Genomic DNA, 22,449 nt, shown 5'->3' with positions numbered 1-22,449 from the left:
CCCCCCAGCTCAGCAGGATTGCTCCTCATGCGAGGAGCCTGGTCGCCCTTGTGGCAGGTATCTTGTGTGTGAAAGCTGCTGTGTTACCTCTGACTGGGAGCTCGCACTGGACTCTGATGGGTGAAGATACACGCTTGTACACTTCGTTGAACACAGGCCCTGCAACGTTGGTGTTTACCTTTTCCTCTTTCAGTACTAAAGAGTTTGTAATTCACAAAGCACTAGCACATACTTGAAGAAAAAGCCTTTACAGCATCAGTTGCTTTGTGAATTTTTATCCAGACTACACTGGTTTCCATATAAATAACAAAATCAAAGAACCTCATTCTTTCACTACAGCCTCCACATCTTTTAGCCTAGATATCTGCATGCAGATCATGTGTTCTCAATGCAGACATATCTCCTTTTTTGGAGCAATTATCATCCACCTTAAAGGTCTCCCATGTAAGGTTCATCTCCCTGACTATGGCTTTATATTACAGTACTTAAGCAACAAAATCGCCTATTTTGTGCTCAAGCTATGGACATGTTCAGTTATTTTACTGAACTAGAAATTACACCAACAATTAATATTTAATACTCGGTCCACGCAAACTTACAAAATAGTCAATGCTTAAAAATTTGTATCAGTTCTTATTAAATTCAGTCTTGAAGAACTAGTACAATGGAGATATGTTTTGTCATGTTAGGTTATATTTTACGAACAATAAACTACATTCCACTTATTTGCATTTGCCCACACTGTAACTTAGTGATTGTTCAGCCAACTTAAAAAAAGAAATAGAATAAAGAGAGAAAGATCAAAGAATACAGGCTCCCTTTTTACATATACATTGTTTATAATAAATCATTATGCAGTGAATAGAGGTAATCCCAAACAACTTCTGGGCAAACACCAAAAGAATCAGATGACAATATTCTGATTACTTTGTATGCTTTGGTACGTTGTTTTTCAAGCACCAGCTCTCAATAACCTAGCTTTACACTACCTACAATCATTAGGAAGAGTGAGTGAACAACAGTAGAATGTATTCTGCATAATAATCTGTACCACTTAAAAGCAGAATTTGCCTAAGTGAATGGAGCAAACAAGATGTTGCCTTTCAAAATATCTTACATAAAGGACATTCATTAACATATTTACAATGAAGTGAAAGACAAAGCAATTTAATTGCCTAGCAAAACTCCAAGAAAAAGGATCGTGCCCTTTATTGTATAAACACCCCCATTCATTTATTAGTCTGGAGCGCAGGAAATCTCAGTTCCTCTCCAGCCCAGCTGACGCTCGTAGGAGAATGGATAACACTGTCCAGCAGAGCACACGCTGCCAGAACAGCTACCGCCACGCCAGCTCCAGGCCCCTGCTTCCTGGTCCCTCACAACCTGCACCCAGAAAAGGATCCCTTTTCCAAATAAAAGGACAAACTAGATGGCATGGAAAGTTTAGGAAGCACCGCTCTGTTACCCTGGCTGGTTTTTGACTCTGGTACATGAGTGCTCTCCTACTGTCATGCCCGGATAACGCTCAGCACCACTTTTTGCAGTGGAAAGAACCATAAAACTGAAGCCACAGCCGAACTGTTAACTCAAGCAGTTGATTTCCAAGGAGCTTCATTTCCCAACTAGTTTCAGACAGTTATGGCACTCGCAAGTTTCCATCCCAACCCAAGTACTGTGTTTCTTACTAAGTTCCATGCCCCATCCATGACAGGGCTGCAAAGCCTCATATAAAATAAGGTCTTGACAGTCCCACTCCCCAAGCTGATTTGGAAAAATATCGCTTCCACTCTCCTTTCAAACGAGTCCCTGTAGTGTGAAACCAAAGGGGCCTGTCAAGCAAATCACCTCATGCTTTCATGTAGTGCCAAGAACTATACCTCCTGTTACGACAGAAGGCTTATTTCATGACGGGAGGTTAGTCAGAGGGTTGTACAGCTTAGTAATTGAACGCTCTCCCTGCTACTAAAAGTCTATTTACTTCTGCAAATAACTAATGGAAAAACAACAACATTGTGGTCATGAAAAAGGTTTTTCTTCTAAAGCAGTCACCCACAAGAAAAAGCAGTGTTTATTTTGCCTGCTTGGTTTCTCCCTGCTTGGTTAGCTGGGAAACATGTCACTTGGTTTTGTGTATATGTGGCAGGGAAAAGTTATTTCCTATGAAGGATATATGAGGTTCCTGGGCAATTGACTGTCCACAGGTTTCAAAAAATTTATTTGTGGATTGAAAATATTCAAGACATAAGTCGGCCTAGGAAATATTTGGAAATTCTGGAGTAATTCTTTGATCGAGGTGGGGTGTGTGTAATCACATTTCCACCAAAACTGAGAAGATAGCAACAAATATCAAAAGCAATATATTAAAATACTGAGAAATGCAGTGCATACATGTACACCTGAACTTTTATGAAGGACATTGAACTCCAAAAGAAGGAAATCTGTAATTTTGCAGGCAAAACTTAGAGTCTCTGCATAGGTATAAATGAAGCAATACAGTTAAGTGTTAAGGAGGTCTGTTACAACAAATAAAACAACAAAACCAAAAGCCACCAAAACAACCACACAAAAACCACACCCACCCAAAACCACAGTACCAACAAAAACAAACAAAAAAACAGAGAGCTTGAGAATCATTGTAGTCAATCTACAGTTTCTGGCTAGCCCAGGAAACTCAAAACCTGGAACAGTCTTGCATTAAGCTATGTTTCAGAAAATGCAGAAGTTGAATTCATCTTGCATGCTGCTGTCTAACTTGTGCTGGTTAATCTGCAACAGTTGGGCTTGAGACGCTGCTGCCTCTAAGCCAGGTTGTGCAGACACTCCCCATTTAAACTGAAGTTAAAAATGAAGGTAGGTTTGGCTGTGAAAGCAAAGCGCCTCCGCAAGGTCTCCTTTCAGAAGAGGACCAAATTAATGGATAGGCAGAAGGTGAAACAGTTCATTACTGAATAATTTCATTAGCATAACTGTTAAATTAAATCATGCAAAACTTTGGAAGTTATAATCCATTCAGAAACACACAGACTATACTCTCACCGTACACAGTCCTATGCCAGACAGTATTAACTCTATAACCCTTCAAGGCCCTGGAGTCTTTAACTGCAATATGTATGGGCATGGTTGTGTTTTATACAGGGACATAAACATGGCATGTCAATAAGTTTTCAGTAATAAGTGACCAAGACAGAGAAGTGTATGGGTATGACTAAGAGATCATTATCTCAGAGTCATGCTGGTCCACCTGCCTGCTGTTTGTCACCATTGCAGCCTTTATACATCTATAAGGGTTTGAAAGCTTCCCTCCAGAACTTTGACAGCATCCAAACTGTTCAGATCACTGCTTTAGTTAAAAAACAGCACCCCTGTCCAATCAATAAGCATTCTAGCACACCTGTGATTATTCGAGCAGATATACAATTGTATACAGTTGTATATTTAACTCTTGGAATACAGAACTACAGTACTATTTTTCTTAAAGGCAGAGATAGCCCAGAAAAATGCCAGACTTTCCCATCTCAAAAAAACCCAAACAAAACAAAACAAAAAAACACCCCAAACGAACACCAAAAAAACCCCACAGAAAACCAAACCCCCCCCAAAATATGAAACTTAGCATTTAGCATTTCACAAAACCTCCTACAAACTCTTTTAGAAAAATTTCCAAAAATAAAACTTAAAAGACAATATGGGTAACAGACCAAGATCTCATATATTTCAAGATGAAAACCACAGCTTATAAACACACCAATTAAAACATCCTCCTCCCCTTACACTTTCACCTACACTTAACAAGATTGGCATGGACGATGGATCCAAATTCTTCCCAAGTACAGCCAAATTCTCACTGTGATCCCAAATTTTGCATTTACAGGAAACGCTTTATTGGGACTATTATTAATGCTTCAGCAATTTGACACTGAGTGCTTCGGTTTTATCCTTACAAACTTCATAATGATTGAGTTTGCATGTTTACTGTGAAATCTTATTTTACTTTTTTACTATGCTCAAAAAAGTCTCCTTCTACAGGTCTTTTAATAGAATATATATAAAACCCTTATGTCTGAGCCTGACATTTTATTTTCATCTTTTTAAAAGAGAAAGATTTATAGGGCAAGTCTTCCTTCACAACTTACCTTTGGTACTCGCTTTCTTGGTAAAGTTAAATTGATGTAATTATTAAAGATGAACTTCGATGATTTTTCTGAACAAAGATCATTATTTTCTCCATTTTGCTTGTCGCCAGCATCTGTTCAAAAAAATGACTGCTTAGGATATTTGTTCAGGTTTCTTTTTAAAATACTTTGACTAAGCCAGAACTTTCCAGTTGAGTGCTGGTAGCAATTATATATAAGAAACCCAGGCAAGTAAAGAAAATACATACAATTTAGGGTGATTTTTTTAAAAAAGGAAGAGGGATACCCAGGAATGGGCATGCTGTATGCAGTCATCCTTACCAGAGAATCACTCTATTCACCTGATACATGAACTTCATGATGTCAAGCTGCAGTTATCCACTGCTCCTATTCTCTGAAACCACCAAGGACCCACAAAACCCTGGTCTTCAATCAAGTTTTTCCCTCTTTCCTTTTTCAAGCACAAGGTAACTATTGGAGACAGAAGCAGGCAAGCTCGCATGCCAAAACAGCTCAGCTGGTAAAGGACTCTTGGCTCAAAAGCAGTGCCCATAAGCAGCCTAGATGAAGCGCTTCCACTCCCCCAACTTGCAAGAATTAGAAGCAGCCTGGGTTCGGCTTACCTACTGCCCGCAGAGGTGTGCCCCTGAACAGTTCATAAAACTTGGAGAGGTACATGACCATGCTGAGCTTGTCAGGCTCCCCGGCCAAGCCCACCTCCTTCCCCGTGGTGACAGGGGGGATGCCAAACTCCTGTTCAGCAACATCGAACGCCAGCTGATTGTTTTTGACAACGTCCTCTTCATTCAGAGCATCAAAGTCACTGGAGGGACAACACAGCAGCATCAGCGGTGGTTTGCTCTCTGCTCCCTTCACAAATATGCATTACTCCCTTGCCCACTGGGGAGGTGCAGGATAGCACCATGAATGAGGGCACAGGCATTTCACTGCATCAAAGCTACAGTGTCTACACAGTGCCAAGAAGTCTCATACAAATCCCGTTATTACAATCCTGGCTTTGCCAGAAATGTAATTTAAAAGCTATTTCACTGAACTGGATTTTGATGTAGTCCCACAAAAAAGGATCCTCTTATTTATGAAGAAACGCAATTCCTCCTCAGAAATGCTAAGAAACCTTTTCCTCTCCAAATACAGCTGTGGTACTACAGCTTTCACCTGTTAGCAATAGACTTTTTAGTTTCAATTAGTTCTATAAATCAAAGCCAGGAGAAGTAAATTTAGCTTAGCATTGTATGAAACAAACTTGTTATACGTGTGCACACATACATGCACAGGCACTACCTTTCTTTTCAAGGTGTTACATGTACCATTTGAATGAATACCTCCTGTCCATGTCGTAACTGGATTTAGCAGTGCACTAAAAGTACATCACACCTGGAACTGTGTTATCCATTCTCTAATCCATTTTCTATGGGACCTATTCTAAGACTCTGATCCCCTGAACAGCTTCCAAAATTCATGATTAAAATGAACATGTGAATAAGTTATAAAGCTCCAGACAGGGTAGTTTCTTTCTCCTCATAAGGAGGAGTGTAAGTTTTTGAACCCCCAAATAATTTCTCTTCTCTCTCTCCCCCACATCCACATGCACTGTTTCTGGAGCCAGGGGGCTGCAGGCAGCCCTCTGCCCCAGCCCTGCCTACAGCCTCTTGCCTGCCTGGATTTTACCTGGCCAGGTCTTTCAGCAGTTGTATTTAATACAAGATGTGAACACAATGTTAATTAAACAGCAGGAGGTCCGTTTGCTCAGGAGGATAAATCTATGAACTTTCTAGAGAGAGCAGTGCTTAAGAGACATGCTTTTCACAGACAGCAAAGATTGCTTTCTACACTCTCTATCCCTGCCCTATATCCACAAAACCATCCGTAATTCCTGTTTTTTAAACTATCCCAAGGCAAAAAAATATCTTATTCTTACAATATTAGCTCTTCCTCTGGCAAAGCTGTACAAACAAGCATTGCCGAGTATTGCTTCTATTTTTTACAATTTATCACACCTCATGAAAGAGCTCAATCATCTCTCTCATTTATCCACAATAAAGGGAGGCTGACAATAATTCATGACTCCTACGACTGTGTAGGAAGGCAAGAGAATGCATCCGCTGCATTCTGGAGACTGGTGAGAGAACAGAAGAGTCACCCCACCAGAGACGGCATCAAGCAGGCCCAGTAACCCAGTGCCTGCAATTGCCATTTCCTGACACCTGTTATACATTGACCTTCTTATATCTAAGCAAGGAACCTCACAAAATATTCATACATAAGAAGTCAGGTCTTGTAGGGCTAAGATCCCAGAAACACTGTCAAGAGGAGAATGCTCGTTTACATTCAATCCCTAAAGCAGTTAATTTTCAAGGGCCAGCCTTCGTTGTATAGGCCACATTCAAGGGCACTGAGCTCTTCTGGACAAAGACTTGTGCAAGACCAGCACCTCCAGAACACCTCCATGGCCCAGTGTTGCCCTACATGACTGTCACAGCAACTGCTACAACATGCTGAGGACAGCTCATTTAAGGCTCATCCAAGTATTTCTGCAACTCATGACAGTGCTATTATGGCTCTGGTTTTAAACATACACTAAAAGCCTGTCTCGAGGGACCTGGGAATGCAACTTGCATATTCTCCAAGCACTGCAATTTTTGTTTTAAATAGCCACGTGACTCCCACAAAGATGATCATAAGTCATAAGGTTCAAAGCCTTCCTAGCTCTTTGAAAGCATATATATTTCATTTTAAATGGCATGCAAGAACACAGGAAAAAAAAAAACCAAAGCAAACCCAACTCCACCCTCCCCACCCCCCAAAACTGGCAATGGTGTGCACCTCCTTGCAAAAACCAGTAATAGAAGGGGACTGTAGACTGTCGGTGTTGTTCTGGTTGGTCTTACGCTACACTTCGGTAAATGCTTAATATATCCTACACTCAACAAGATCTAAAGATGTCACTTACATGAGGTCGGGTCTGAAGCGATGGATAATTGCACACAACGCAAGGCCACTTTTCCAGGAGGTAGTCAGGTCTGTGACATTAACATTACGGTACCCTTCTGTCTGTTTCTGACACCAGGTCAAAAGCTTGTTAGGTCGAGTATCTGACTCTGTGGTTACAGTGGAGAGCAAACATCTCAGTCAGTTTTTGTATGCTCAGAAGCCTCCAAATATTAATCCACAGCAAACATGAGATGTCACATACCATGTCTTGAGAGATTTACTGATCTTCTAATGGAGCTTACTCTTTCAAGAGGACATTGTTGTAACTCATTGGTAACATATAATTGTCTCACCTACAAGCAAAAGCAATTGGCGGCACGTTAGAATTGCTTGGAGAAAAAAAAGTTTATCAACAGCTGGATCTAAATTAAGGATCTCCTGAAGATTTTGTTTATGCACTACTTGTGGCCCTATTTCTCCTGGACGAAAAAATGACCTGTGAATTCACAAGCAAGCCTTTTAAGTACTGACCTGGTGAGGTCGAACACAGCTTGAGTTCAAGTTCGGGTATCTTGTTCCTGGGTCAATGGTATACTGGTCAAAGTTCTTGTTAATATTTTCAGGGGTAGTCTGAGGCAAGAGTCGATAAATGCTCTCTCTTACAGAGAAAAAAAGATGCAAGAGATAGTGATTAAAATAAATCTTTAAGATTTTTTCAAGATTATTTTTTCTTTTTTTGATTCTGCAAGGACAAGTGTTATGCACTAAATGCATAATGCATCCATCCCATTCATCCCCACTCAGAAGGGGAAGGATGCCAGACAGAAAAAAGACAACAAAAAAGCAGCCTCTTAGAACTTATGCCCATATTTTCCTGAGGCAGGAAGCAAGCAAGGAGAAGAAAAAAAAAAAAGGAGGTTACATCATTCAGTCATCTGGTTTTGCTTTAACATCCACCCAAAGAGTAACTACTTTACCACATAACAGCACTAAATCCCATCATTCTGCAATTCCTATAACCACCACAGCCTTTTTTATTATGCTGTTCAATTTTCCATTTGGGACTATGCTGTGTTTGAGTCATCCCGCAGGCTTCTATCTTAAAACTTCCCAAAGCCCTGAACTTAGTAATGCTTCTACTTGCGTTACCACAACCATGACTATTTCTATTACATATCTGCCCCAAAAAAGCCTGGGCAGCTATAGCAGAGCAGAGCAGTTGCCACCAGGACCAAAGTCAGCAACTTCAACCATCAGACCATGGCGACACCGGGATTGGTGGTGTTCTTAACAACAGATTTTTTGCTCTGGTCAAAAAGACATTACACAGAGAAGCTTATGATGCAGCATTATAGCAATTCTCCTCTACCACACATTTATTAATCTAAAGAGGGCAGCAGGGCTACTAAGCTAAAATGCAGAGTTAAAAATCACAGATACCAACTATGAAAGCTGTTAGTGTTAAAGTATTTATTTAGACTTGTTTCAGGATTTTTTCTTTTGATAAAAAAACCAGGTTCCGAGATGGTTGGAGGTTTAGTCTTTTGACACAAGGTATCTTTGGTTTATTTCCTTAAGGATCACACTTAATTCTAGTCATTAGTGATTTAAACCCAGGTCATGCACATTGCTGGATCTTTGCATTAGTGCGCAGAAGCTTACAGAGCAACGGCCTACTGCTGCTGTAAATTATCCATTCCTTCAGGTTACTGAACAATTTCACCCAATGCCACTGCAGTGAAGAAGAATATTTCTCCTGTTGGCATTCTGAATTCCACTGCCTTCTACCAACACTGCAACTCTTTAAAACACTGGAAACGATGGAGAAGACAAAAGTAGCACTCACCGTTCAGCAAGGATTTCTAAAGGGGGTTTTCCTTGAGCCCAGCTCCGTACCATCCATGCAGTATCAAAAGCAGCTAAGAAGCCTCTTGCACAGCCAGTACCCATTGGCCAGAAGGGCTGTAAGAAGCATTTACATTTACATTCCTTGTATTTCTTAAGGTATTATTACAAAAGTAACTTGCAATGTGCATTTGAGGGCTACAGTTTCATACTGTCTTAGAAAAGTAGCCAGAAAGAGTTAAAATACAACATAGCCAACTATTGCAGATCTTAGATGTTTCTCTCCTCCAGGTCTTAGGTAATGAAAGAGACTGTTTTCACTTTTTCTAACTTCTATATTTAAAAAAGATTTCTTAACCTCAAAAGGTAAAGGGTGGGAAAAAAACCGAAAAACAAAAACCCCACTCAATACTCAAGAATTAGTCAAGGGAAAAAAAAAGGAAGAAAGATGTCTTATCTCCTGACTCTGCTTTGGCCTGATCTTTTTAAACACTTCAGGTTGTCAGCATGAGTTTAACAAAAAAAAAAAAAAAAAAAAAATAGTTACAACATACACTTTTCACTTCAGAAAAAGAGAACATATTAAGGCAAAGAGCAATAAAATTCTGGACTGAGTTTTTCCTTCATGATGGAAGTCAGGAAAATGATGCCATGCACCCAGGCTGAGGACACACAGCTCACAGTTTTCAGACAGAAATAACAAAACAGGATCTCAGCCAGAGACTGCCAGCCAAGTATTAGTTATGAGATAAACTATGGGAGATAAAAAAAAAAAAAAAAGAAAAAGGAAAAAAAAATCTATGCCAAAGAAGGTACTATTGTTTCAGGACGTGTAAGAGAGGACGGTTTGTTTTGGAGGGTAGATTGAATGGCTAAATTAAAAACAAACAAAGAGAAAACTCCAACTAATTGGAAGACATTCCAAGATATACCTCAAGCAAGCTATCTCCAACAAGTGCCACCAGGAGCTGATGCCTGTGCCTCTCTCTCACTAGTGCAGCATTTTCAGATGCATACATGGAAGTAAAATCAAACATTGCTACATCTGGTTGCCCGTAGTGATTAATTGCAAAATCCAAGGAAGGCAGCTGGTAATTCGTTGCAAAGTCAGCAGCTTCTCTGGCATAGGATAGCAAATTGCTCTGGTTCACATTTTCCCCACAGAGGAGCAACTCCGTATCAATATAGTCCTGCAAGGAGAGAAGCAAGTAGGATTAGATACTGCAACTATCCCCTCTGGATAGGAATGTTGCAGGGTCATAGCATGAGTGGCAACCACCTATCTCACAGCATAAAAAGACCAAGTGAGATTTGTCATCTCCTCCAAAAAATGTAAAACACAAACATAGGTTACTGTACTACTACCCCAAACACTCTCTATGCCAACACCGAATAAACAGCTTTATTTGCAATAGAATATTACAGTGCCTCCCAGTTCCTCGGTTTTGTGTTATTTTCATAACATTACTTCCCTCCCATCAAAAGATGTTATCATCACCACTGCAATGCTTTTTTTGCATGTGTGCACCCCACATCTGAAGTACACAGGAGCAGAAATACCAGTGTACTGATGGCGTAACATGCAGGTCTCCGCCTGAAGGTTTGACTTAACATCTTAGTAACACCACATTCAGGTTTGGATCATAGAAGCTTGTCTGTTGTTCTGTTTTGGCTGGGGATTTTTTTGGCCAGCATGGTGAAGGACCCTGCCTTTACAGGTCATCCTACTTACAAGCCAGTGATTATTAATAAGGCAGTTTCTATTTAGAGCTTAATCATGGATGAGACCCCTAATCGCAGGGATGATACCACAGAACCACTATTAGCCCAGTTGTTTTAGAGACTGTTTTTTTCTCCGGGAAAAGAAGGTCATGAAAACAGCTCTGATAGGTCACGGCTGCTGCTCCTTTTCTCCAAACTCCCCACAGATCTCCTGGGGCTGTGCCCACCTACAAACATCCACACCTCAACCCCAAGGCCCACCTCCCTCTCCCCCATACACTGCTGGGGGCTACAGCCCTTCCCCTCTCCCACCCCATCTAGGCAAGGCCAGTTGCTCTTCCCTGGAGCCCTGGGCAGGAGATCATGGCACTGAGCTAAGTGGTCCCATCAGAAAACCAAGAAGCCTTCTGATAGCTCCCCACAACTGCTTCCTTCCGGAAATTATACTCGACTCTTTTGGCACTGTCTTACTTGGCAAGAAAAATTGACCTCTCTTGGGTTTCCAGGAAGAAGAATTTAAATGGTGCCAAAACACTTTCTAGAAACAAAAGAAACCCTCCCCCCCCCATCTTAACAGAAGAAGGAGGACACAGGAGGGAGGGGGGAAGAAAAAGAAAATAAAAAGAAAAAAGCCTCAAGTACCTCTGAAAGTTCAGGCCATTGTGTTTATAGCCATCTACTATTATTGTGTTTCACCCACTTTAGAGAATTTGTAGTTTAGCCTGAGGTAGGTTTTAACACTTCCTTATTTGCCTGTTAAAACTGGACATAGCTATGCTATGTTCACCTTTAAATAATGAGGGTTTTATTTTCTGGTGTGATGACCACACCACATATTTCCAAGGTGAGTCAAGATCCCATTTCAGCCAGTTTCAGAGCTGACAAATTTAGGAAGTATTGTTTTCAGTTCTCTACAGAAACTTTCTCCTGACTGCAGGGAAAAACAAAAGGAAAAGAAAAATAAGTCAGAGTAATATCTAAGTGATCTGAGCTTTAATGAAGTGATCTAGTAACTATAAACACCCTCTATAACTTGCAACAACATTTATGCAGATGTTCACACTTACTCTGTGCCAAGTAAATAAAATAGAGTTTTAGCCAGTATTTTTACATACGTTAATAATCACTCCTTTGTCCAGAAGACTCTGCTTTTTTGCTGTCATCACAAAATAATGAGTGCTATCTTTATAGTAAACAATATTCTCCAGGTCAATTCCTGAAAAGAGATAATACATTTGTTATGAAGTACAGTGCATTGTCTGTCATTTACTAACAACATGATTAACTCCACAGGTGCATTTCCTTCTTGGGATACATTCACCTTCCCAGCTGAGATGAAGCATTAGTGGACAAGATGCTACAAAACAAAACACGAGAGGAGACTGGCCTTACCCCATAAGAGTTTGCCTCAGCATACTTTGAAGTTATTTAGCATTCTTTTAAGGAATAGCCAGTTAACTACAGCCTTAACAATCTTCTGAGATAGAAAAGGGGACCCCAGGGAACAAAGTGCTTTTTAGGTTGCTAGGCCTATGGCATTGGGTCTAACCAGGAGGTTTGGTTTCTAGTATAATAATTTTTTAAAAAATCAGCTGTAAATCAAGAATGAAATTGCTTGTCCTAAGAGTCGATATAACTATTCTGAAAACCCTTTCATAAAGAAGTATTTCACAGTTTATATTTTAAGTACTTACAGCAGAGTCCTGTCTAGTTCTTTTCAGTTTATCAGATCTACACATCAAAAAGCAAGAATAAACTCCTCCCAGAAAGGCAGAACCTTTTTGACAGGGTTTAAGCTGTTCAGTATGTGAACGGATACAAACAAAACAAATCATGTCTTAAGGGAAATCTCTGGGCACTGAAAATGCTCTTCTAAATTTGTTCAACATAGCAGACATTTTTACAGTCAAGAAAAGTTTAAACATTAAAATAAGCTATAATGTGGCAACGCCCAAGCTAAAAAAAAAATTAAAAATCTCACTGAACCATAAATGGGCACCTTCATCTGCATGATTCTGACATCAACAGCATTTTATCACCTTTTTTTTTTTTAATACAATATGTTTAAGTAGTTGTTAATAGGAATAGGAGGGTGGCCTGGCACATAAAGAGCTCCTCTACTGCCTCTTGTATTTCGTTGTGGAAAAAATGAGGATGCACCCACCTGTTTCCTCTTTAAGGTCCTGGAAGAACTTCTGATTGAAGATGAAAGCAACACCACTAATTTCTTCTACCTTGGCTTCTGCAGTTGTATTTCTGTTTATAAAATTGGCCGTGATAGCTATAGCCAGCTTTCCACGAAACTCCTTCCTCCTGAAACCTGGTAAGCAAAAAAAGAATTAAACACACTGGAAACTTCACATTGGACTTTCAAGGAGGGTCAGCTCAAGGCAGCTCAGTCTCTTTCCTACGTCTAGTCCTACACTTCATTACACGACACACCACCAGCAGATTCCATCATTCCTCCAAAATTCCTTTGAATGCAAAGGGTCCTTTCTCCCCACTTCCAGTTGCAAAACTGGAACTGTACTGCATGCAAGATAAAGTGTCATTAAAAAAAACAAGCAAAGAAAACCCCAGGTCTGGAGGTGAACTATGGGAAGAAGCCGTACATGGGAAGAAGGTAAGGACAAATGATGACTAAAGAAAAACAGACTGGAAATAGAGCAAATTAATTTTAATGGAGGGAAGCATTTTTAACATGCTAAATAGCAAATAAGATTTTTTATATAAGTGGTAAACAGCTTATGAGAAAACACGCACACAGTACCAGCGAATGAGGTTTTTCGAAGATATTAGGGGTTGAAAAATATTCAGTGACTTAATATTTCCAAGGTGAGACTGACTGCAAAGTTACTTGCTCTCTCGCTCCATCCTATCTTCCTCTTTTCACAAAAATAGCCCACTAAGCCACAATCTTGCAATCACACATTTAAGTTTTTCCCTCTGCATATTCCCCTTATCTGTAAGTAAATTCTGAAGTAGGACAGAGGGTCCTTAGAGTATTTTCTCCAATTGCAGCTGTCTTTTCAGAGAACTCATATTTTCTAAGAAGAAATAAATCAGCTATGAATTTGTCTCTGTGCTTCTTGATATGCTTTCATTATTTCATTGGGATAGGTTTAATATGACAATACCAGCTTCTGTAAATGATCTTCAGCACACCAAATATTCCCTTAGATCCTGGTACTATGGTAACCATTAACTTCTCAATAGAGTCTGCAGCTGAGGTAGAATAATTTTGTTTTGCTGATACGTATTTAAACAGTCTTTTACAGGGAATTGCTGGACAATAGTGTGGGGAAATTTCTAATAGAACATTATAAGGAATTAACTCTAAGCGTATTGGGGTTGGCAGATATAAGAATAAGCAGACAACCTATGAAGCTTACAAAAAAGGAAACAGTGTACTTAGTAAACTGAAAGTAACATAGATATAATTAAAGCTACAAGGGGAATATATAATTAACAAGTTTGTTCATGTGATACAGGAGCAGCTTAGCTAGTGTCTCGCTAGAAAGACAGCTCAGGTGGTCTGAATTCTCAGCTGCGACTCCAGTTCATGAAGCATTTTCCTCCTCGCCCCCCCACCTTAGAATTATTTATTATCTTTTGGTATTGTTTCCAAAGTAACTGCTTCTGAAGTTAAATCACCTCTGTAAAAGAGCAATACCTCTGATGTTTTCATTAAATACCTGGCAGTCACGTTTTGGTCATTAGTTCAAACATATAGTGCGAATTTACAGCACAATAGCAAAGACTATGCAGTTCCTGACATGTACCTTGTTAGCCTTGTTAAAGTTAAATCATTATATAATTACTTAACCTTGAAGCAAGCCCGATGGCATCATGATGCATTTTTGTAGGCAATACGGATACACAGCGCTGAGAATCAGTAATGACATTAAATGTCTTTATTTTGAGCTACAACTTGACAACAAAAGCAGAAGATGCCACAAAAAATATTTTCCACACAGACTTCAGTGGATTGAAAGGTAGCCTGTTGCATTGTGTTCTCCTCCTACTTTCAGGCTTTCCAAAATACCCTAAAGACCATTAATAAGGATAAAGCACACATTCACCTACCTTCTAATGTGTTCCTGCGGCCATCTGCACCAATAATAACATCAAATTCATACTCTGACAAGGGGTGATCCACAGGAAGAAATTCAGCCCTCCAACCTATCTCTAAAAATACAAAGAATAATATTTATTCATTCTTCAGCAATACAATGGAGAAGTGCTTTTAGAGTCTCAAGAAAGGGCATTAAGAAGAACAGTCCATTTCTCATTCAAACGAGCTGAATTCTGCCTCAGTTTGATGCAGGGAAGTTCTGCTGCAGTCAAAGCTATGTTCGGGCTGTATTAGCAAGGTGTCAAGCTTGTAAATGGACAACAAAAAAATGGAATCCTTCATGTGGATCACCTGATACACTAAACTTCCTCTCAGACCTATATCACAAGAATATGCTTAAGCACTTCATTCTCACAGAAATAGCCCCACAATGACCTTATCAGGAAAGTACGTATATGTGGTAACAGCAAGGAAGGGCTGGGTTTTAAAAGAAGAAAAATAGCATTTCATCGTCAACACTTTCGTCTTCTAAATAGAAATTAAGCAGAAGCATACTCACAAAGCTAAGTTTAATTTTTATATTAACACAAAGCTGATTACATGAAAATGTTTGTATTGTCCATATTTTAAAGTTGTAAATGCTTTAACTACTTAATACATGTATTCTACTGTCACTATATGACCATTTGAGGTAGCATAGTATTTTAACTGAAGTAAAATTTTAATATATTCTATTGCTATTACACCGTAAGTACTAATTTTTAACAAAAACAGAAAAACAAAAAGAGAAATCTTTCTCTAGTTTATTTTAAAATCTTCATAATATGGCTGATAAGACTCTGTGTGCCAGTGGGAGTTATATCAAATGTGAAAGCAAAATGAGGCCCAGGGAGCTTAATCCATCCTCAATATTTATATTATCAATCAAAAATTGTTTTTGCAAGAAGATACAAAAAAGCCACACCAGACTCCCTACAAAGCCTCAAACGCATGCCGGAAGACATAGTGCAAAACCTCAGCTTCTCAGACTGGGTCATATTTTAAGCATTATCAGTGCTTTGTCACAATGATACTTACACCTACGACTTGCATATAGCAAACCTAGCTGAATAAGGAGGACAAAACACTCTAATTTCTTTAACAGAATTAAACCAATTTCACATAATGCCCAGCATAAAAAGAAGTTACTGTGAACAGAACTACATTATGATAAACAATACTTTGGTTTTCTTGATCTTCAGGAGGTTCCAGGACTTTCACAAATTCTAGGTTCACATGGATTTCAACTCCTAGTATAAGTGCAACTTTGAAGAGGATAAGTTGAAGTTGTCGAATACCTGTAGACAGCAAGTAACAAAGAGGTGTTTAATACGTAAGTAGTCACAGCTGCTACCAGTATGCCACCCAACCGATACTCACAGTTAACACCAGCATGCAGCATTATTTCCCATACTGTGATGAATGCAAATACTGCAGCCACCACAGGATGTTGTTCTCTTCCAACAGAGTCTCGTAAGTAATAAAACTCATTTCATTGAGTTTCTTAGAGTAATTTTTTTTAAAGCTTTCCTTCTTGATGACATTTAAAGGATCTGCCAACCAATACGTTGACCATTTTAGGACAGAAAACTTTACAGCATACGTCCCTGTAGAATATCCCACTTCTACATATTTTCTCATTTAATTAAGGATTGTGTCTACCTTCAACATACTCGAATGAATATCAATATTCTTCATACTTCATAATAAAAACCTATTGTTTAACAAATCCAGACTAACAAAACTGCTCCATAAGACTGTCATTTGTTCAACTGCCATTTTGCTTAAATGAGACCATTTTTTTTCCTCTGTGCACACACATGCACTTACACATATTTAAGGCAGATGAGCTTTATGCCAAATCAAGAAAGTCTCCACTAATCTTCTGACCTCAGTACACCTCTTATGTGAACAGTGCCCATGCACCCAGATACTTACTGATGTGATCAATAGACCCTGCACAGAATTTTCCATAAAATTTCTTTGCTCCCAGTCCCCGGAGGTCATGGATTGTAAATGGCCAGAGATGCAACACATTGTTCCTTGAAAAAGTGTCCCGCTTCTCCACGACGACAACTTTGGCTCCCAGGAAGGCAAGTTCTATGGCAGTCCGCAAGCCACATGGGCCACCTCCAATAATTAAACACTAGCAGAGGCAAGGAGGAGTCTTACACAGGGTTTTGCATTGACTTCAACACAGTTTCTAACTTACTCTATTGGTACAACTTAATATAACCAGACTTATGCTACTGACAGTATATTCAAGTCATCTACTTATATCAATAAACATCCAAATTTTGTACGCATGTTGGTGTTCAGTCAATTTACACAAGAGAATAAACTGTGCTTCATGCAGACATAAAAGCATCCGATAAAAAGATGAAACAGAAGAAACAGCAAAAATCCAAACACTGAACATCTGCTTGTACATGTCTAACAGCATTTCAAAAGTGCTTGCACTAAACAGGATTACAGCTACATAAAGGGAGGGGAAAGGAAATAAGTGGTCTTGGTGTAGGCTGCCTTTGTTCTAAAGAGGAAGTTGGTGTACATTTGCTACACTTGTTAGACAAATCTATAAGAAGCCCTACAGTATTAGTTACTCTCTCTTTCAAGCGAGGGAGTATCCTGCATGTAACAGCCTAGTTTGCCTACTGCTGCAAAGCAGGGCACGTCAAGAGAAGTCGGCAGACTTGTCCTGCTTTGCCACAGCCAGGGAGCTCAGCCTGTCCTATTCCATTTCACCCAGTGGTCACAATCACATTTTAGGAGCTTAAACCTAGATTTGGGCATCCTTAGAAGAACTTTTTCAGAAATTATTAGAGAGAATTCTCGCCCAAATTTTAGTTGACAGCTGTAAGTTTTCACAGCCTAACAAGCAAAGGATTCCCAGAAAGCAAACTAATTAAAACCCAAACATATCTAATGCTTACATTCTCCTGACTGATTACTAAAAAACTCATTAGAAACAGTCATACAGCTGGACAACGTTGCTGTTCTACACCTCCCCCCAACCCTCACACACACTTCACAAAATCTATGCCATCAGTTCAAGCACCGAGCTTAAGCAGGGAGGGACAAGGTAGGCCTGAGCGGAGGGGAGAGCTCTGGCTGTGAGGCCGAGCTGTGCCGCGTTGCAAATCCAAACCCATTATCTCACACGCCAGACATGCTCCTGTGCGTCCCGCACACATAGCCAGACAGTGATTACAGTTTCAAGCAGGCACGGACTGTATCTGGAGGCTCGTTGGATACGAGTCTGGTTCCCATTACATTTCAATTTAATAAAATACAGTCATTTATTTATTTTGGTTTGTTACTCATTTGTTTTCAAATTTAACAACTTAAGCAAAAATTATCTGGTGCTGACTTTTGTCCATGACTTTGTCCAACCCAACTGTAAAAGTGCAAAAAAAATTTTTTTTAATTGAATACATAATTCAAATAAATTCCCCCTGAAAGAAGAGTTCCTGTGAGGTACTTTCGCTTTAGGCAAGTGTTTTGTTAACTAGTGAAATGCAATAAGTTAAAGTTAGGTTGTTGCATTAGCCACTTGGCTTTCTTCCTCCTAGAAGAACATATTTAATTCATAATTTCACAAGAACACTGCTCACTGCATGCTAAATATTAAGAAAACATCAACAGATGTAATTATATACAGGAAGAAAATGGAGTGCAGATGTTACCCTGACTGAAGAGGATCACTGATGGAGTCTGGGTCAGCTCTTTTATGCATATGCTTGTTGTGATTAACATGGGAACTCTGAGCTCTGTCAAATGACTGCCTTCACAGCTACACAGTTTTCCAGTAAAGTTTATTTGTAAAATGTTTCTAACTGCTTGCTAAAGACCATACATGGTTTGATAAGGTGGGGTTGTTTTTTTGGCTAACAAACTGTATTATATATAAATAAATGCAACTTTTTTTTTAAAAAGCAGGCTTTTGAGATTTAGTCATAGTGGTTCCTGCCAAGTAATAAAACCCACACAGAGAACACTGTCAGTTCCTCCTGGTCCTCTGCAACACAGTGTGGTAAACTTTTAAGGAGGATTCTGCCATCTCCCCTCCTCCTATCACCATTGACAAAATATCTTCCTAATTGCCTAGAGACACTGTGAAAAATGGTTGTATATTTGCTATCATCCATGGTTACCTTCCATAAACATACTTATCTATGTCCGAGAACTATTTGTTCTTTGATTTATTAAGGACATTTCCTGCTAGTGTAGAGCTTACTCTTGGCACTTTGTGATTTATTTTTTTTAAACTTCTAGGGTCAAAATAATCACAAAACCCTTGCAAAGGTAATTCTTACTGTGTTTATGTTCCTGCCTTTATTAAGTAAGGAAAGGGACCGTACCACTGTCCTGTCCCTGCCCTCCCTCCCCAGCTCTCTGCTTGCAAAGACAGGCAAGGAGAAACCTTCTTGTAGTCAGCCTAGAACAAACCTTGAATGGCTTCATATTTTCACCTCCTGTTACCCCAGTCTCCTGGCTCATCAGGGACTGCTTTTGAAATTAATTTCTTGTTATTTAACACAGACTGTGACAACAGACATCATATAAGGAAGTCTTGAATAATCAATCCTGAAATCTAACAAACAGGATTGGACAAACACCAAGAGTTTCTTGACATCTGCATTGCCATTCACAGCTCAACTGTCTTTAATGGTGCCAGATAATCTCCTAAACCAACAGTTTAGGAGATTATACTAACAGCCAGCAACAGTTACCTAGTCACAGTCTTAGGACTATTTCAGTTTAAAATTATAAATATTAAGTAAAGCATGGAAATTTTGGTACTTCACAATAAAAGACTAATAAGCCCATGTATATTTTATAGAAGTTGACTACTTAAGCTGCTGAGTAGATATTATGTTTCTAAGGTACTGTTAAAACTTTTCCCTGAAAGATACAAATTTGTTTCTCTATATATCTGGTTCCACACTATAACCAAAGCACACCCTGCCCATTGCATTATTTATCTTCAGACTGAAATAGAGCAAAAACATCATGGGTTTTGGGTGTGGGTTTTTTTTGTGCGATTAAAAGATTTCAGAAAGTTTCACTTGTAATAATATAAACATACTCAGCATTTGGTAAGTCTCATAAGCTTGATTCTACTCAAAGGTCAATCTGACCGTAAAAGATGCTACTTTCTCTCTATTAGTATGCTTAAGAATGACAGCGCCTTGAAAATCTCCAGAAAGTATCTCTACACTGAATAAGAGCACTTAATGCTGAGCTAAATGGCAGCACAAGTTACCTCTTCAAAAGCAGAATAACTTTTGTGCTAGGTGCAGGTTTTTTATATGATATCCTATACAAAATGTACAAATACATGATTTACAAAATAGGACAAGAGGCATGGGAGAGAAGGATGAGAAGTGGAGGCCTCTTGCAACCCTGCCCGTCCCCCACTATTAAATCTGAAGCCTCTGAATGCAGGCACCTATATCCCATTCTGGAAAAAACATATGCAGTTTAACAGCTGAGAATTTGCTCAATGCCTCCATTGGTTTTCATACAGTAAACTAAGCTTACAGAAACAAATGAGGTTTTGAGAGAAACGAGGAAGAGAGCAAGAATATAAGCACTATGTTGAACAAAAACCAAAATAACACTCCACGATAACCTAGTCACAAAAATCTCATCCACTCATTTACCTTGAAAAATGCGAAAACACAGCTCTCAGCATTTACAGGCTTACAGTCAAAGAATCTACCAGTTGGTAGTACTGTGTGGGTGAGGGATGCAAACAAACAGCATCTCTTTGCACAGTTAAGAATAGACAAAACCCATTGCAGCTCCTAGCATTGCACTGTTGTCATCCAACTCTCAATCCCTCAATTCCTCTCCTGCCCAAGGTACCAAACCACTACATTAGTCCTGGAAAACAAAAGTGTTCAACTAGGATCCACCCCACATACGTTCTTGGGATGAAGAATTCAAGATCTTCTCATTTCTGCCTTTTCATTGTTTTGGAGGTGAAAAAAAGGAGGTTAATTTTAGACTCCAGCTGAACAGCAACTGGATAGGCACATGGACACCCTTTGTTGTCCTAAGGCACGCTAAGTCAGAAGCACCACTTCTACTCTTCAGTGGAAATGCACACATATACTAGTGAAAAAATAGTGAAAACTATCTACCTAAATTACTAAGTTTCCTTTAGCTTATATGTAATATTTATCCAATTCACCAACTGGAAATCAAAACCTATAGGAACGGATCAAGCTGCTAGAAATGAGCACCAAGAGATGGCTTTCCCCACACACCTCTAAGCTGCTGCCTGGTGCTGCAGGTGGCCCCAGTGGCTGTGGGTCTCCCCACACAGTGATAAGAGGCTCTGTCCATGCCTTGACAGCCTGCAGGATGCAGATGGACAGAATGCTTTGCTGTTCCACGGCAAACCCTCTTCCGTCATTTGTTCTGGGCCTCAGGTGTGTTCCTTTCCATAGTCACCAGACCTGGGACTTCACACCCGCTCTGGCCTTTGTACAACATCCAAGGATTAATTTGACTGACTCCACAGGATTACATCCTACATGGATTTGGGCAACTGTTTATTCATGATAGAGCTAAATGTCATGCAACAAGAGATAGGCATGAAATGTAATGAAACAACACATTTTCTGGATCAGCAATGACTGTTTCCCTGGAAGGGCTCCAGAGAGAAACAGCTGCATAAGCAGCTACAGCAGACAGCTACCAGAAGCTGCAGCAGGAAGCTCTCTCCACCACAACACTTTCCACTTCATCCCCTTTACTAGACATGAAAATGCTTCTGGCAAAAACAGGACTGCTCAGTAGGACATTCCTGACTTACTGACTTACAGTTCATCTCACATTTGTAGTCTCAGATTTTATCACAAATTCATTGACAGCCACTGGCTACAAAATGTACCCTGAATCCACTGAAGAGCCAATATAGTTTTTAAAGTTTGAAACATTATAATTGAAGTCACTGAAAATTAAAATTCTATATGCCGCTTCAGACGCCCAACACTGAAAGTGTCAAGAGCTAAAGCTTTATTTAAAAAAAAAATTACAAAAAAAAAAAAGAGAAAAGGTTAAGCTCACAATAGGCATGGTGTGTTTTGTCAAGTCTAGTCTTGCTACAGTCCAGGTCTACCAGAGCACTTCAATGTATGGTTGCTGCCCTACACTCAACAACTCTTCAGGCACTTGCTGCTTCTCTAGACAAAGACCCCCATACAAAGTGCTTGTCACCTTTTCTACAAACCAGCCCAGCCACTGGTGCCAACGAAGGATGTGTTGCTATAAGACAGCTCGGTTACCAGACACGGGAGAGCTATGCAAGTATAGGGTTCTGTTGACAGTAACATGCCCTTCATTCCATGAGATGCTCATACTTGTTGCCTATTGCCTGACTTGTTGAATGCTGCCATACCTATACAACTGGCTTTTAGTAAAGGCAACACAACATGACCCTGTCAAGAACAGTGATCATAACTGTAGCTAAATATGACAGTGATTTGAAAGGTGTCCGTTTGACTACATACATATCTAGAAAAGGGACAGTGCTGACCTAAAACAAGAATTCTGTTCTTCATTTTTAGGAAGAGGCCAGATACCGAAACATATGCCCCAAATTTCTGTGGTTAACAGATCTATACTGTATACAAATATTAAAAGAAAAAAAAATAATTCTTCCATCAAATG

The 22,449-nt window shown here is 39.5% G+C and overlaps 1 protein-coding gene across 5 annotated transcripts in view; it reads right to left on the bottom strand.

Moving 5' to 3' along the window:
* Window positions 1-22,449, bottom strand: part of MICAL2 (microtubule associated monooxygenase, calponin and LIM domain containing 2) — a 131,132-nt gene that overhangs the window by 71,661 nt on the left and 37,022 nt on the right. For all 5 annotated transcript variants that reach the window (XM_064452732.1, XM_064452733.1, XM_064452734.1 and 2 more), the window contains exons 3-14: window positions 16,705-16,912; window positions 15,948-16,064; window positions 14,739-14,840; window positions 12,817-12,972; window positions 11,768-11,868; window positions 9,863-10,120; window positions 8,932-9,047; window positions 7,617-7,743; window positions 7,348-7,438; window positions 7,105-7,252; window positions 4,757-4,956; window positions 4,134-4,246 (exon numbers count right to left, since the gene is read on the bottom strand). In XM_064452732.1, coding sequence (XP_064308802.1) covers window positions 4,134-4,246; window positions 4,757-4,956; window positions 7,105-7,252; window positions 7,348-7,438; window positions 7,617-7,743; window positions 8,932-9,047; window positions 9,863-10,120; window positions 11,768-11,868; window positions 12,817-12,972; window positions 14,739-14,840; window positions 15,948-16,064; window positions 16,705-16,912 — 1,737 coding nt within the window. The remainder of the gene's footprint in view (window positions 1-4,133; window positions 4,247-4,756; window positions 4,957-7,104; window positions 7,253-7,347; window positions 7,439-7,616; window positions 7,744-8,931; window positions 9,048-9,862; window positions 10,121-11,767; window positions 11,869-12,816; window positions 12,973-14,738; window positions 14,841-15,947; window positions 16,065-16,704; window positions 16,913-22,449) is intronic.

This window comes from Phalacrocorax carbo, chromosome 5 (assembly GCF_963921805.1).
Source record: "Phalacrocorax carbo chromosome 5, bPhaCar2.1, whole genome shotgun sequence".
Classification (NCBI taxonomy): domain Eukaryota; kingdom Metazoa; phylum Chordata; class Aves; order Suliformes; family Phalacrocoracidae; genus Phalacrocorax; species Phalacrocorax carbo.
Note: the sequence above shows the minus strand (reverse complement) of the source record. Positions and strands in the feature narration are given on the sequence as shown.